This window comes from Chelon labrosus (assembly GCF_963514085.1).
Source record: "Chelon labrosus genome assembly, chromosome: 24".
In the NCBI taxonomy this organism is placed as follows: domain Eukaryota; kingdom Metazoa; phylum Chordata; class Actinopteri; order Mugiliformes; family Mugilidae; genus Chelon; species Chelon labrosus.
In genome coordinates, this window is record NC_140357.1 from 1443180 (window position 1) to 1460816 (window position 17637).

Sequence of the window (17637 nt, forward strand, 5' to 3'; positions counted from 1 at the left end):
TCTGGTTAAATTAAGCAACTGCAATATTTATTTAGACTGATTTTCTGTTGGGGTTACCAAACTGTATAAAGGTGGATGACAGATCAGCTCCTCAAAAGACAAAGCAAGTACTGCTCCCCCTGGTGTCTGGCTGCAGTATAAGTCATAAGCTCCTCCCCCTCCATGATAGTGGATGGGACTAAAACACTGAAATACACGTCAAATAATTTTTTTTTCAAAGATGGTTTCTGTCATTTTAGGTATTTTAATACAATACTGATGCATACTCAAGTGTTAATTTTTCAGATTTCTGATTGTTTTAGTTATTTGACAATATAGAAACAGGATGTGACATCATGATAATCAAACATTTCTTTGTAACTGGTGGAGGTAGAGCAGAACGCAGTATTAATCAAACGGAAGTACTTTGGAAGTGCCTCCAAACACGCTAATCCATGGGATACTAGCATCTGTCCAATGCAAGCGGGGACACGTTGTGCATATTTGTATACAGTCTATGCGTGTGTGCTCATGATGGCCAAAGACAGTGACAGAGATACAAAATACAAATAAACTGTACAAACACCACTTTATTGAAAACATGTACACACTTTAGAGTCCACTCACAAAAGTAACATTCAACCAATCATCAGATATTAGGACCCGCGATTGTAAAACTGAGAGAAGTTTGCATATACAAATATTCAGAAAAGACACTTCATGATTGTTGATATTGTAAAGCGCAAAGCATCAAACCTAAGAGGCATAATTCAGCAGGCATCTATTCTAATCAAGTACGTACAGCTCACAGGGATGCAAAAGTTTCATGTTAATTTTATGTGCTTGTTTAATATGCGCAAATAAACTGATGACACTTGAGGGAGTCTGAGGGAATCAGGCTGGATAAGATAATGAACATGAATTAAAATAACGATGCTGATTATGATAATTATGGACAAAAGTGCATCTCAGTGACCTCAGAGTGTTGTCCGTGTCTCGCGCCGCGCAGAATTCCGAAAAGGAACTAACTAACAGAATACAAAACGGCAAAACTCCCCGTCTTTTCAGTTCTTCGAGGCCATATAGCCTCATTGTCTTTAAACAAGTGCTTTGCGGCTTTTAAGTACACAAAATGACACACAAAAATGAGAACTAACACACTTAACATCAAACAAAAAAAATATGTTCATACTGTATGTTACATTCATATATGTGATACAAAAGAATCAAAGCAATCTCATATACAAATACACATCAATGAACAGGTTGTTCGGATAGTTTTTTTGTGATTCATAAACACCATTTACTCGTAGGGCGAAGTTCTTTCTGCAGTATTTAGATCAGGTTACTTAAAAATTAGATTCATAAATTGGTTTTATGGTCAAGATAGTAAGTTTCTACAACTTTTGTTATATAAACAGTACTTTTATTCAATGGCTCAAACTAACCCTAACCTTTTTTCTTTGTGATTTGGCTGAAATAACCCTTTAGAACCGCCTAAAAATTCCCCCAAAGAGACTCAACGTCCATCCCGAGCCACACAGACGAAAATCCATAGACAGCAGTTCCAAATAGGCAAAGCACTCAAACACAAACCACTATGCAAAACCACTACGCTTGTAATCATCACTCAGATAACAAAAAACAACAACAACAACAACAAAAAAAAACATATACAACTGACTGACGTTTACACTTTCAAGTTAGGCTTTAGTAAGGCATATGTCGGTTTAAACTAATCAGACCGCAGGGAGAGATTCGGTTTTTCTTCTTTTCTGGACCAAAGATGTCAAAGGAGAGTGTTTCGAAAGTTGAGGGAAGTTTGCAACAGTATCGAGGGCGTCTAGTTGTTTCGGAGGAGGTTGCTGAGAACTGCAATTTAAAAAAAAGAAAAAAAAGAAAGAAGATAGAAATGAATTAATACAGAAAGCAACCAAACACCAGGAATACCGCACTACCTGCTATTCGCCACTAGGTGTCAGGCTACACCAAGAGTTTATGTTTGGGTTTGTTTACCCTCTGATCCCATATTTTACATACAATTCTCTTCATACGTTTTCCGACCTTTGCTCAACAGCTGCTTTCTTTGTCTCTCTGTGTTTTATATTACACAAATAAAGCCACTCAAAAAGGTGGAGCTGTAGGAAATGAAGCTCTAGAAGCACCACCCCTTGTCTAAATACTAAATACATCCCACATAAAGCGTTCAAATCCAATGTCATCTATTATTAAAGATGATGCATAGAGTATTGTTACGTAGCAGGCCTTTTTTTATAGAAGCTTACCTTGAGGGTCAGATTGAGTACCGTGCCCGTCTTTACCACTCTCTGGATCAGTACCTGGACACAGAAACGATTATTTAAAAGGCAATACTTCCTAACTAAGTTTTCACAGAAATAATTTAAATGAAGTGAAGGGGCACTGACCTCCCTGCAGCTTGAAGCAGAGTTTTTTCTTCTGGTAAGCAAAGTAACTGGAAGCCGCGCCCAACAGAGCGACCCCTATGGCGCTGGCGATTCCTGCGATCTGTCCAGACCCTGCTTCTGCTATGGGATATGAAGAAAGTACACAATATTTGTGGATTGCAGGTCAAAAAAAAAAAAATAATTAAAAAAAGCTGATCTTTTAAATAATTCTTTGAAAATTCCTACATTAGGCTTGATAAATAAAGGCCTTGTGCTTGAACTGTCTTATCTCAAGTTCTCCACAAGGTGGAAGTCAATAACTTTCACTGCCATACTCTACTGGGACTGGCACAAACGTAAAGGAAAAAAATGCATTAAAAGCATATAGCAAAGTGGAAAATAGATCAAAAGTGTCAAATATGGCGGTCCAGGCGGTGGTAAATCTAACAAAGAAAAGAGAACAAGCCAAGAACGCTGGGATTAAAGGCGGACGGCGAGCACCCTTGAGCTGCGGGACAGGGTGGGGCACCGCGGCAGCACACACAAAGGAATGAAGACACTCTGCATGAATAATAAAACTTGGCACGGATTTGAATGCGCGATGAGTCATGAGCAAGAAGCGTGTGACTGTGCAGAAAACAGGGAGTCGCCTGGACGTAAAAAAAAAAAAAAAAATTACATAAAAAGCAGCTGAAAGAAAGGATGCTCGACTTCGGCAAGACTTACGGCCGGCTTTTTTTTTTTCCCAACACACATGCAGGACGTCTGAAGGCTTAGTGCTGTTTGTGTGCTGTTACTTAAATCACTATCTAGGGCCAGTTTAAATCCAAGTGGGAGAACAATACCCTACACTGGGATTGCACCACATCTGTTGTTGTCATGACAGCGTGATCACAAACAACAACCAAGAATCTTTAACGGCATGAAATAAAATAAAGATTATACACAAAATACTATTACTATCGTAAAACACAACAATTGGTTGGGCTCTGTTCAAGGTTTCTTCCTGTTAAAAGGGGTGTTTCCTTTGCCTTGTTGCCTTAGTACTTGCTCTGGTGGGTTCAGACTCTTTGTTCTGTTTAGTGTCTTGTGATAATTTTAGCTCCAGACGTGCATCAATGAGAAATGGCCGACCCGACCGTGACTCTGTTGGGGGTTCACCGCTTTTCCTTCATCTGACACCCTTCTGATCTTGTGGGGAACACCACACAAGAGCTGAAGTTCTGGAGATGCTCTGACGCAGTCGACTAGCCATCACAATCTTGCCCAGGTCAGAGTTCTTCAGATCCTTTTTGACCACTGTTTTCTGCTTCTACCACTGGCAGGTGCCGCGATAACAAGACAATACGTTTTATCACATCATGTGCCAGTGGTCCTAATGTTATGGCTCATCAGTGTATACTAATTTTCAATTGTTGTCCCTTCGTGGTATGTTAATATATGCTCCTTTCTACTGTCATAGTGTTTTATCATTACTATTGACATGGTAGAATGAATAGTCTGTGCAGTAAGACATATACTGTCTCACATTAGCTTGTCAAAGATCATACAGGACCTTACATTTTGTGTGTGCTGTTTGTGTGAGCATTCGTTTCACGCCCTTCTCGCCAGAGTTCAAATTTGAACAGACAGATATGATAAAGTTGGACCATAGACTGTATATAAAGATGGACCTTGGGAAAGCTCCTCCAAAGTGAAGGCGAAGCAAAAAAAGCTCCCCCTGGTGGCTGGCTGCAGTACAGGTCTTAACCCCTTGTCGCAGAGTGTCGCAAATTCGCGGCGCACTGTTTCCGCTCAGACTGTCGGTTTGTGCACTTTCAAAAAATACCTAGGAACCTTTTGCAAGCACTTGTTTCTCATAGGACCGGTCGGAATGGGAAGCAAAAACACAAATAATTTCTTTATATAATTGAAAAATCAATTCAGGCGTCAAGGGGTTAAGCTCCACCCCCTCCATGATAGTGGATGGGCCAAACTAAAACACTAAAATGCACATCAAATATTCATTTTCAAGGATAGTTTCTCTCATTTTATATAGTTAATAGAATGCTGATGCGTGATCAGGTGTCAATTTAATTATGATAAGTTTATTTTCATTCATTCATTCATTCATTTCCTGTAACCGCTTATTCCTGTTAAGTGTCACGGGGTCTGCTGGAGCCTATCCCAGCTGTCATCGGGCAAGAGGCGGGGTACACCCTGGACAGGTCGCCAGTCTATCTCAGGGCTAATACATAGAGACAGACAACCATTCACACTCACATTCACACCTACGGCCAATTTAGAAGCCGGAGTACCCGGAGAGAACCCACGCAGACACAGGGAGAACATGCAAAATCCACACAGAAAGGCCCTATGGAAACAGGAAGTGAAGTCATGATGACTACCAGCTGCCATGCCAACCGCTCCGTAAAGTGGTCCCAAGTAGGAAAAAATAAATAAACACCCGAATCGCCCATATCCCCAGGAAACTAGTGTGAAATGACACATCCATATTTATATACAGTCTATGGTCTAAAGGCACACAATTTCTTACATGTCTTCTGTGTTGGTTAGCCAAAGCCAAATTTCCACCTCGGTGGGCAATAAAGTTTTATTCTATTCTTCGATTCTACATTCAAAAACAATCCAAAATGGATTAAAAGTGTTAAGAATAATGTTTGTACCATATGTACATTATATCAAATCATAGAGCACCTGAGTGTTGAGAGTTATGCATAGAGCATGAATCACTTTGTGTAACAACCACTGTTGGTTCGATTTATTTTGTACATTTTCACATCTCACGTGACTCTCTTATACCACAATTCACCAGTATTAAAAATTCCACACAAATTTTCAACAACAAAGAGCCCACCCAAAAATAAAAATTATATCAAAGAGCACACAAAGAACAGTTCATGAGGCAGAGAGTACCAACGGCGAAACACATCATCTGATCAAATATCTTAAAATAAAAGTGTAAACATCTTGACAGTTGGCACTGCTACACACTGAATACTCAGACAGCAGCAGAGAGCTCTGAGTGCTAGCTATGCAAAAAATGCTTGCAGATAAAGCTGACTGTGAAAGCTGGAAGGTGTTTTGACTACAGTATCTTAACATGCACACTAATATTCCATTGTTATTCTTAATTTGATAGTATATTCTATGTGAATATCCCAGTTATGGCATAAGGGACATGCTGATATCAGTCAGGTTTTAGGGGCTTTTTGCCATCTACATAGTGAATTTGCAATATACTCAATTGGACTTTTACTACAGTTTGTACCATACATACCAACGAGTCAACAGTCTTAAAGTATGGGGCGGATAAGCATGCCCAAAAGAACAGGCCACATTTCTGGTTTGACAAAGAAACACACCTACTTTGGATTTATACTCGATTCTTAAGCATTCGAGGATATGCGCAAACATCACATTGCCAAACTTTTCCGGAAGTTGTCCAAAAGAATGAAAGAGGGAGGCAGCGCTGACTGTCGACCGAAAACATTTTGCTGGATGTAAATGGCAATGGTTTCGGAATGTTTTTCTGCACGTAAGCATTTTTACACAGAAAGCCCTGCCCTGACATGAAGCGATGGCAGTAAAAACTGAGTTAGCGATACAATCTACAACACCGTTATTAAAACATAACAACTCCCACGCATGAGTTGAAACTGAGCTCTCCTTTATCATCCAGTAACTGACTAACTCTGTTCAGCATCTTCATCAGGTCAGACACTTCTTCTCCTGCCATATATTAACAGTGAGCATGAAGCGAAGCGTGGGATACCCTGTTCCACAAATTAAAAGAAGGTTCTGCGTGTGGAGTGAGTGCTTGGTGGCGAGGGAAAGCTATGTATGTACACACCCAAATACAATGTGTCTGCTGAAACTGGAACCACAGGGACAAAGTCAACACTGCATTATTTCTTGCAGTGCAACCCTAGACCCATACGAGTAAGCTAGCAGTCAAAGGACCAAGGGAGTGTTACATTTTTTAGTTTCGATGTAAACTTTAACACCAACTTGAGAATAATCTACTGACTTCTAACGCTAAAAGACTAGGGGGAAAAATGCGTATTTTGCAGATTTGTGAAATGAATTAAGATATCTGCATGGAATACAACAGCACTATCTTACATCTCCACGTTAACACTCTTCATTCTTTCTTACTACTGCATTATTATGTAGAATTTGAAAGTCTTGGACTATATGCCCAACAAGTGACTTTTCATGAATTCCATGTAAAAAGTAAGAATTCCTATCAAATAAATGTCCATCATAGTAAAGAATGTACTGCATGATATCCAAATTTGTCTACTCCCTCTAATTGTGAATGAATCCCAGAACACAAAGCAATATATACCCAAGGAAAACACAAATGAACCCCAAGACACACTGAACTCAAGTGTCAATTACTGAGTTTGCAGCTGCAATGCAACAAATATAACAAAAAAAATATATAAAAATACAGTAAAAGAAAAACAAAAGTATCCAAAGGCATTCAGGGAAACATGATTCATTTCTGGTTCCCTTTTCCCAACAACCTGCTATATGACACCGTCCAAGACTATGTCCTTTCAGTGTTAACCAAAGATTTGTTAACCTCAATTTGACTACAGCCTGAGAGCCAATTAGAATAAAAATCCCGTGACCGGCAGCTCATGGCAAAGCTTGCAGCAGTTCCATTGCCCTCTCTAGCAGAGGCGCTAACATTTGCTTTAAGTTGGACAACCAAATATAGAAGTCCTCTGGCATGTTAGCATTTAGCATCTTCAGGATTTGGCCCCACGGAAGGTCTGGATCTGCAACGACACACAATCGTAGCAGGGTTTTAGCCAGAGAAACCAGACCAGGGGTACCAATATGAAGAATGTACCAGTCAATCCTTAAAAGCACCAGCCGTCTATGGTGAAACCAACATATATTCAATCAAATAGGTGAAGTCTTAAGACTTTAAAGTATAGACAGTTCCTATGTCTATGCACAGGTTGACAAATATTCCTAATTTCCAAGACAACAACGGCAAAACGCTAATACGTAGGAGTGGGATGTAGGGTAAATTACATGTCACTCTGGTGAATACAGAAGCAGGGACCACAACTAACCCTAACTTCCTCCGTGAAAGGAAAAGGAAATTCCAAACAAAAACATTAAATTCCCTACTGTCAAATAAAGGACACAAAAACAGGAAGTATGATTGCTTTTGTCTTGGCCTGCTGGACTGACACTAATGGCTGAAACCGAGTTTTCTACAGGATATCCAAACACCATGCCATGTCTTAATTGCACTCGTAAAACACAAAACAACCGCACCCAGTTTACAGCAGTTTACGGCTAAGCACTTCACCTAATCATAGAATTCGGGGTTACAATATGTAACCAATGTAAGACGCGAATGCTGTTTTTTTCCAAGTGCCAATAAATCCAAAATTCAAAGGTAGTCTGACAAAAAGTGGTATGAGGATATCAACAACATGGTGCTCTGTTTTACACGCAACTTTGCAGAACTGATCCTTTTCCATATCACTGAGGCATTGACGGCTGTTTTTCTGCCTTACGCTGCTGCAAGTTTTTAAGAGCTGAGCTCTCCAGGGAAATGGCGACAGCTTGCATTTCGATTTTGACTCTAAAGGACTATGCCTCATTGTTAGCTCTACTGTTGTTTGAGTGCAAAAAAAACAAAAGATCTAATTTATCTAACCTGTTTAACATATCGACCAATCCCTAAGAGAAAGAAGATCTAGAGAAACACCCAACAAGAAGAAAGAGAAGATCAGAAATAGTATTTACCTTTGGGTTGATCAGCACCACCTGTGAGGAACACAGAATTCAAATCAGTTTACAATGTTTATTATGGCCAGGCATGGTTTTAAAGTGCCCTAAATGCTAATGCTAACATGTCCACAATGACCATGCTCATATACTAATGTTTAGCAACAGTATGCTGGCATTTGCTACTTAGCACTTAGTGGTACACCATATCAGGAAGTTATCAGAATCTCTTTCTACACTGTTGCTACTAAACTGGGAAGCACTCACAACTATATGAAGCATACTATTGCTGTGGGCTACTGTTTCACAATGAATCAAACTGCACATGGTAGGACTGCATTGAAATCTTGCTTTTCTTCAGTAATTATGAATGCTAGTAACATAACCCAATAACATATGTTTGAACAGTAGACTAAGACTAAAACACACCTTGATCATCGTAGCCAGAGTCCGCTGCACGGCCTGGATTTAAAAAAAGAAAAAAAAAGTTTGACATTTTGTGGAGATTTTCAAAGCTTTAATTAGACTGAAGAACTGTTTTGCACTAGTTCCCTAAACAGAAATTAAAGCAACAAATCAGCAATACTGTTTATGAACACCAGTGTACTTCCTCTTATACTAATTTGATTTCAAATATTCATGAGTCAGCCCATGAGAGGGGTTCACCGTGTACCTTTAAGTGCAGTTAATAACAGGTTACTGTGACTGTTGTATTATGTATACGATCATGCAGAATGACATCTAAAAAACCAACCATGTGGTTCTAATTGTAGTTGGATGCCTGTGGCTTTTTATTCCTTTTTCTCTCTTTGGTAGAAGAACAACTAATTGCTTCCATGTCCAGCCTAGGCACTATAGCAACACAAAGACATAGGACAGGCAAGCATGCACTGTTATTTTCTGAATGTACAATGGACAGTGACTGTTTTCAATCACATTGATTTTTACAGAATGTAGTGAGAATCACTATTATTCCATATTCCGTTCTTGTTCAATTGTAGTTAGTCAATATGTAATTCGTAATGTAATCTCGCATAAACCAATTATAAAAGGGTTATGGTCTAATTCATACGCTCTAGTTGCCTGATGGTTAATCCGTGATTAACAGCACAAAGTAGAGAACTGGTGTTTCTGACAAGAATGATTAGCCTGTACTTTAATTCATGGTGATTCATTTTATTACCCAACTTTTATTGAGAAGGTTAGACGTCATTTCTTTTCATTTGCAGTGCAGATTACGTGTTTGTATTTTTAGGTATTTTAGGTTACGAGAAATAAGGCCCCTACCTAAGGAATTGGAAAAATTGACTTCCTCTTACTGCCCATAACCCCATAACCCAGGTACAATTCAGAGATACACACAAGGGCAAACTTAATACACAGTTAAGGGTTGTAATTATTCAAGAACCAGACCCTTTCCTTATCCTGTGATTCTGGTGACAGGTGCCCATCATATGTATTGTAGTCACAATGGCAGTTTGCAAATTTCACAAGGTTGCAAATTTTAGATAAGTCATCATTATGTCCGTTTGGCCTGTGTATATCCAAAACATTTCTTTCTGTGCCAGCTTGAATAGATATTTGCATGACATTCTCAATACCAATTATTTAATTATCCTATGTTTGAGTCATAGTTTTGTGTTCTTACTGCCCTGTACTGTTTTCCTCAATACAAACAAAAAGGCAGGGAATCACAAGTCCTCATGAGATAGCTCGGCTTGAAGTACATGCCACTGCCTCTTGATTATTCACTCTATTTGTGAAACACAGTGAGTTGGATTCAGTGGAAAAATGAGCCCAGCTTCTTTACGCTGAGACACAGATCAGATGAAAGAGCTGAGCGATGAGTCGGTTGAAATAAACCAGCAAGTAGCCGTAATGGTTTTCTAAAAAGGAAAGTCAGCAGTGTCTGAGTGGTTCCTGCTTAAGCCTCGAGAAGTGACCACATGTGTGGTGTTGGCACTTTGTAATGCTTAACTCTTATCCTTATAGAAAGTAGTCGTAATGGTTTTCTTATAGTTTCCCCGATATAAGGGACATATGGGTTTCCCCCATTTAAGGTTGTTATGAAGCCCTATGAAGCTTATTAGCCTCAATAACTGGTCACAGTCAGGTGGGAAGAAGCAGGTATCTTCATATTTAGCTCATGATCAGAATTAACACAATTCTTAAAATCGGGTTTGGGCTTTTTGGGCTCTTCACTAGCATACCTGGAAGCGGGGCACTTAGGAGTGAACGTAAACATTGATGTACTTGCAAAATTATCTCCATGCATATCTGTATTTTATTTCAGTATTGCTGTTGACCGTAGCACACAAGGTTATAATTTAGGTGGCAGTTTAAGATGATGGTTAGGACACAACATTACCTGGGACTACTGGTTTTGGTTAACAAACCAGTTAACAATAACAGTCTGCACCGTGAACACCAACTGATACAACTAGATGATCATTTGGTCAACTTGATGGTACAACAAGCCTAAACAGCTACTCGCGTCTTACCTCCTGAACGGCCTCCATCGGGCTTGTAGTCCCCCTGAGCAGCATCAAACAAGTCTGAGTCATCAAATTTTCCACCACCTGCAAGAAATCCCCAACATCATGTGTTTGCTTGGTTCAGTAACTTTCTTAGGCCAGTTTTAAACAACATCACATGACTTTGTTGGGAGTCAAATGGTGTTAATTACGGGCCAACCTCCTTTTGACCACTAGTCAACGTCTATTCTCGCTTGCGCGACTCACCTCCTCCACTCTTTGGTGGGACGACTGCAGGTTTTTCGGTTTTGGGGTCTGTGGATACAAAAATAGTAGTAAGAATCAATTAGTTGTAGATACAGTGAGAAAGAATACATTATGATCAAATGATAAGCAAAACTATAACTTGATTTCCTTCTCAGTAGTAATTATTTTTTAGTGTTCTTCTTTTTCTTAGGTCCTTTCTTGCATCAATAGTCACAAATTAAAATTGTCAAGTTTTTTTCTTTCATTGTTCTTGCTTGTCCACTCCCTTGTCCCTAGTGAGCTTCAGTCACAAGCAGTTTTACCTGGTCCGAAGGCATCCTCCAGATTAAATCCATCATCTGAAACACAATCAACAGTCTTTACACACTGACCAAATAAGAACGATGCAAAACCAGCAGCTTCTGTTAAAGGCGTTTTTTTTTGGAGTCCAACAGTGTTGATTGTGGGCCAACCTCTTTTTGACCACTAATCAACATCTAGTCGCGCTTGCCAGACTCACCTCCTCCACTCTTTGGGGGCTTGACTGCAGGTTTGTCGGGTTTGGGGGTGGGGCCTGTGGATACAAATATAATAGTAAGAATCAATTAATCAAATCTATATCTATAACTAATACATGAATTAATAGGTTCAAGGTCTTTAATGGAGTTTTTGATTCCCTTCTCAGTAGTAATTATAATTCAGTGTTCTTCTTTTTCTTAGGTCCTTTCTTGCTTGAATATTAGCAAATTTAACGGTTGCTGAGCCTACTGCCCCTTACGCACTTTTACTCCACAAATCAACAGCCATTTAAAGCCCATACAGGACTAGTTAGCTTCAGTCGCAAGCAGTTTTACCTGGTCCGAGGGCATCCCCTAGATCCAATTCGAAGCCACCTGAAACACAAACACACAGTCTTTACACCAATGTTCCCTCTAAGCTGCGCGCTTGCGCAATCGCGCACTGCTCGCACGTTCTCCGCGCACAAGAAAATCTATGCAGCGCATAAAAAAATCCAACATGAACTGTAAATAAATTAAACAAGTAAATTATTTGTTTATGTACCATTTTGCAATGTAACTCAGTGAGTGACAGCTGTCCAGCCAATGGTATGATGCGGTTCACTTACGCTGCCAATCATGACAGTACGTGCCCCCCCATATCCACCGCGGCGCCGGTGTTTTGCAGGTTAGCTAACAGTGCGGCGGAGTTAAGGCAGTGGCGCATCCACTCACCAAGACAAAGTAAAAATTAAATGTGGTTCTTTTAAGATGGAATGGCTGTCGGAGTGTGTGCAAACAAAGAACCAGCGGTGACACTGGGTAAGATTTTTCTTTTTCGAGAGAGAAAGGTCTGCTCTGCAAAACTTGGGGTTGCCAACAGTCCCTTGAAAAACAGAATCGTTCCGTATTTAGAAACAAAAGTACGCGTCCCGTATTGAGCTGAAACAGGACGCACTTTGTCCCGTATTACCGTGAGAATCAAAAGTAGCGTGTAAAATGTCAATGTAATTAATGAGTAACAAGGCGCTTTATAGGAACATTTACGGTAAACTGTGACCAATAAGCTGACAGCGGGAATCCTGCTCATCTCATTGGTCGAGGTACTGTTGCTTGTGAAGAAGATACCAGAAGACAACAAAGCTACAACTTTTCCTCAAACTTTCTGTTTGAACTTTTCTTATTGCGCTATTACAAGAGGAATGTTCTGCTTTCTATTGTTTTATATTCATTTATACAGTTAGACTTAGACTTCTTTAATGTCCATAAAACTTACATAAAATGGAAAATTGTCTTTGACAGTGGCATAAAGACATACAAGCAACACACACACATCACAGACAGCACTATGCGCAATAAATAGATGAATATAATATATAGGTAAAAAATTACTGCTATAATGGGATTCTTTTGATAAACTATGTAACTTGCTATGATCTCAGGTTTTGGACAGGTGTGATACTGGTGTGTGGCCCCAGCGTGCACGTGTGATGTTGCTCACAGTGGTCCACAGTGTACTCACAGAGTTTTTGTGTATGCCCAGACACATGAAAAATTAGAGGGAACATTGCTTTACACACTGACCAAATAACACCTAAATACCTTGTTAATTACTCATGGGCAAACATTCATGTTAGGATTAGTTCCAAGAAGCAGATAGCAGAAAGAAGCAGATATGCAAATGAATTACTTTTGTGTAAACTTCATTGTTTCATTAACAGAATTGCAGATTTTTCAAATCAACCTCATTGATTTTTAAGTTCATTCGTTGGTTTTTCGGAATTAAAGCGTTGAATTTGTCAGTGCAATACACAGTTCATACAGTCACTTTTGTTTTAACTTCCAAATAAGTGGGTAAGACAACAAGGTTAACATGTAGACCTGTTTCAAACCTGTCCGATCGCTATGTGGTTTCTCATTCCACTCTTTAGTGAAGCACTGTCTGGCAAATTCAAACTGGCATGGATGATGGCAGACAATTTTTTTCATAGAAGAATTATCTCAGATTTGTGTCAGATAAAAAAGAGCCAACTCAGCTCAGTCTAAACAAATATCTCTATATATAATCTAATATTAGCTTTTGTTGAGTTATGAGCCCTAACCTAAACCTTCTTCTGATTGGCAGGGTTTCTGGGTAAGCCTTTGGTTATGAGCACAGCCTCATTATCTCTTACTGGTGTGGAGGTCAGGAAAGCAAATAGTAAACCCAAAAACTAACCGGATGACTCGCCAAAAACATGTTTTTTGAGGCAGCAGTCATGCTGACATTTGACCTTGGAATACCAGAGTCTTATCACTTCATCCTTGAGTCCGGGTGGACGTCTGTGTTCTATCAGAGTGTTCCTGAGATATCTCACCAGAAAACTGACTTTTCACTTTCAAATAGCAGATTCTGATGAGTTCATTCTGGAGTCCAATTTTGAAGAAATTCCCTCAGTGCTTTCCTGACTTCCTCAAAAACAAAATGCCTTTTTGGCTGTTGCTGACACACATTAGCATTAAAAAGTATAGAATTACATCTACAGCATCATACACAAGGAGTGGAGAGCTTTGTTTGTGTCTGTGTGTGTGGTACAAACCATCTGTTTTGGGCTTCTCAGTGGCTCTTGGTTTTGGTGTTGTTTCTAAAGGACCAAAAAGAATGCAGTGTGTTACTAAGTGCCCTTTAAGACAAACCAAGTTTGTCCAAATTTATTGGTAAAAATGACCCACTGCAGAGAAAGTCACTCACCATCATCATCTCCAAGGGCATCTCCTAGGTCGAAACCTGTTTGAAGAAGACATGATGAGGAACACCATTACAATTCAATGGACGGAACCACATGACAAGAAAGTTATGAGTGTTACAGCAAAGGGCAGTCCGTCAGTTTTGACTCATTGCTGTTTTTGAGTCAGTAACCACAACATAATAGTTCAAGTTTTTGCTTCATAGCAGTTGCACATGTGCTCCGTGTGTAGGTGTTGCATGGAAACGTACAGTGTATTTGCCGGTCGCTGTGGTAACGCCGACACACTGAGCTGGCACGAGTCGCTACTGAAACTGGTACATCGTCTACCGCTCTATTGCCCACAGGAAGGAGGAGATGTGCCCGAATACACGCCACACAGTTTCATAACAGAACAGAACCGTGACTAGCTATGCTTTTTTTTTTTTTTTTGGCATTGTTACACTTCCTCCACTATTGAGCTTTCCAGCAAAGAAAAGAAACACAACATTGTTGGACTTTCTACAGCCAAGAAAACTTATTTCCAGACTCATTACACCTACCATTTGTCATATGTAACAACATGATTTAGATTGCTGAGCTAAGTTAGAGTTATAAAGCTAAGTTCGAAAGACTTGAACTGTTTGGGTGAAAGCCTTCTGAGGGTTTGACTAATACCTGGAATCACATAATTCTTGGTAAGTGTCCAATATCAGGGATATGTCTGTCTCTCATCTCAAAGCTATGGTTATAATACTAGTCCGACAAGCTCATGCCATCCAAATCAAACGCGACTACTTCCGTTTTTCCTCTGCCGATCAAAACCACTCTTCTTTCGTGAGTGTCTTTGCTGCAGAGGCCGCTTCGGAAAAAACGATAGTTACACATCTCTGCAAATGATCAACTTCAGCTATGAAAGAGTTAAAAATAGCGTGCCGTCTACTTGAAAATTGCGTGCCTGTGGTTTTTTGGGGGGGTTTTTTTGTACCAGCCTTCATTCTGCTGCTTACAGGAAGCACTGCAGAAGGTGGGCAATTGAGAGATAATAGTACTATACATGAAATATAAAAGACTGCGTAATGACAGTTTGTAACTGTCTGTATATTAGTATTTTATTAAAATAAGCTCTATTTGTCACATGACCTTCTCTAAGCCCATTTGTTTACCTATCCATGGATGCCAAAACCCCCTTTTTTTGTAGTATTTCCAGGCCAACATTTGAGCACCCTCCCATTTGTAGTTTCTCCCAGTTAATTTACATACGCGCACGCAATGTGTTGTCATACGTGGATCTGTTTTTTTTTTTGGTTTTTTTTATGTTTGTATGGCATTACTTAAGTTTCTGAATCTTCTTCTGAGGACAGATACAGCAGTTGTGTGCTCAATGAATAAGCAAAGGCAACAAAGCTGTTGCAAGGAGAAAAAAAAACTACTGAAGAATCTTCAGCGAAGTTGGACCAGACTGTTTCCACCTACACATCAAGGTTTTTTTTGTTTGTTTTTTTTTTTGGCAAAATCTGAAGGGTTGACCGTGGGAAAATATTACACATTAACATCCGTGAGGACCTGCATTTAAGGCAAAAAGACTTCTCCATTTATAAATTGGTGGGTGTGCAATGTGGTTTTGGTGGTTTTGAACGGCTAGCTCACAGTTAATGTTTTAGATAATCACAAAAATATTTTTGGCTTTTGACAAAAGAAACCCTCTTCACCCAACACTAAAATAACTTGCACTTTGGGATTGTACTTAAATAGGACAGAGGGGCCAGGGTCTAAATTAAAAAAAAATATAGAAATATATACCTTCCTTGGACAAAAATAACACACATGTGATATACTGTACATATTACATTGGTTAATTCATCCTGTTTAGTAGAATAGCCATACATTTGGAAACGAGTTTGAGTTTAAGAGGTACCTTTTGACGTCGTATGCACGAATTATTCCATAAATCAGAAAATAACCGACAGACTAAGATTTTATATCCACGGGGAAAGTGATAATGAACATGTGTGCAGTCCACGAACAAACAGCACCTTTTCTAGTCACAATGCGTTACCAGGGTATAAGTTATTTCCTGATTGTGGACACATAGTAGGGCTTTAGAACTTACATAGCATGTTCACTTGCTAAAGAAAAAAAGAAAAACTATCATTATTTGTGTATTTCTGCAGTTTTTCACAAGCCATGACTCAGTTTCACTCCCAACACAAGGCTTTGACTAATACCTGTCCATTATTACTAACCCATCTTTAACTTTTAACACATTTTCTAGTCCGGTCTGCCCGTTGACTCTCTTGACTCTGAGCCAGAAAGTTATGCAAACAAGACTCATTGAAACCGGGCTCTCCACTGAAAGTATCTGTCTCGCTATCCAGCTACGCCATTGCCCCCAGATAAACATCAAGGTGTTCAATACTACACTAACAGCTATGACTGAGCTGTGTCAAGTAATAAGCGGTTATGCAACAGTTATGTTGGGGAGTCTGCATGAATGAATCTTACAGTGAACAAGTATTTTCCACAGCCTCGCCCCGCTGATCACAACTAGGGATGTTAAACTTTGCACAAAATCCTGAACTAATCAAAAGAAACTGAATGAAACAAAGCAAGCCTGTGTTCATCACACGTGTGAATGCTTTTTCTCTCCTTTTAAAGTCACTGTTCTGTCAGGATCAAGCTCTGAGGAACACACTGTCCACATGATGGAAAGTGGGACATGATTCACAGTCATGGGGTTACTACTAATAACCACATTCACTATTTTTTGTTGCGTATAAATCAAAATATTGAAAAATTACAGCTTTAATGGTGTTAATATGCTGTTTGGCATATTAGTGCATAAATAAAAGGTCGTAAATTAGATGTAATATTCCGTCATACCTCACAATAAAGTGCAGCTGCACTAAAAAAAATACCGCACAATACCCATATTATTGTAACCGTTACACAACATAGTTAACTTCCAGGCTTACCGTCTTGTGTTAAAGTTCCAGTAACAAGAAAAAGAAGTGCAACAACCCCCACGAAAAACTTCATCTTGTCCGTTAAAGCCTCTGTCTCCTTTGCTACTACTCGCTGTTTGCTAGTTTTTTATGGTTTCTATCTGCGTCCTCATCTGGGTCGCGTAGCTAGCAAGATATTTCTGGACACAGATTGTCTCCCGTGCCCTGGGTAGAAAAACCTCGCTTGGTGTCCTGTTACAGCTCATGAGTCAACTTTGCCACAGGGAGTAGACTGGGTGTGGCCGCTCGGGAGAGGGCGTTTCGTGGTTTTATAAAAGAATTCTGAATTAACTCTTTAATATTACTTAACACCGGGATAAGTGCATAAACGTATACATAAAAAGCAAGACTACTAACTCCGTTTATTAAAGAACACAGTATAAGCCCCGCCCCCCCAAATATTGATCGCTTCAAGCTAAACCGAACTCCATTTAAAAATGACACAATTAAATGTTTTCTTGCGTGTCAACAAAGCTGCAGACCTTACATAAACTATCTTAAATTATTTTACACATAAACTACATTCATAACTATTAGCGGCATGTCTTTAAATGATATTGAAGAAT

General features: G+C 39.5%; 1 protein-coding gene across 2 annotated transcripts; it reads right to left on the minus strand.

The window, feature by feature from the left end:
* Positions 1–551: 551 nt before the first annotated feature.
* On the minus strand, positions 552–17249 carry cd99 (CD99 molecule). 2 transcript variants are annotated; one of them, XM_084574662.1, is made up of 13 exons: positions 17042–17249; positions 14093–14128; positions 13941–13985; positions 11719–11757; positions 11385–11438; positions 11188–11223; positions 10886–10933; positions 10646–10723; positions 8574–8606; positions 8163–8183; positions 2406–2525; positions 2265–2318; positions 552–1851 (listed from the first exon to the last, which is right to left on the minus strand). In XM_084574662.1, the coding sequence occupies exons 1-13, from the start codon at positions 17103–17105 to the stop codon at positions 1823–1825; spliced, it is 657 nt and encodes a 218-aa protein (XP_084430788.1). In that variant the 5' UTR covers positions 17106–17249; the 3' UTR covers positions 552–1822. The 2 variants fall into 2 exon arrangements, with proteins under 2 accessions (XP_084430788.1, XP_084430789.1); XM_084574663.1 differs by lacking the exons at positions 552–1851; positions 2265–2318; positions 2406–2525 and adding an exon at positions 2536–7174.
* Positions 17250–17637: the final 388 nt, after the last annotated feature.

Excerpts from the sequence above, each read along its gene's own strand:
- cd99 (XM_084574662.1), bottom strand. The coding sequence starts at position 17,105 with ATGAAGTTTTTCGTGGGGGTTGTTGCACTTCTTTTTCTTGTTACTGGA. Across the intron at positions 13,986-14,092 it reads TGCCCTTGGAGATGATGATG|AAACAACACCAAAACCAAGA; the intron begins GTGAGTGACTTT and ends TTGGTCCTTTAG. Across the intron at positions 8,184-8,573 it reads CTCTGGCTACGATGATCAAG|GTGGTGCTGATCAACCCAAA; the intron begins GTGTGTTTTAGT and ends TGTTCCTCACAG.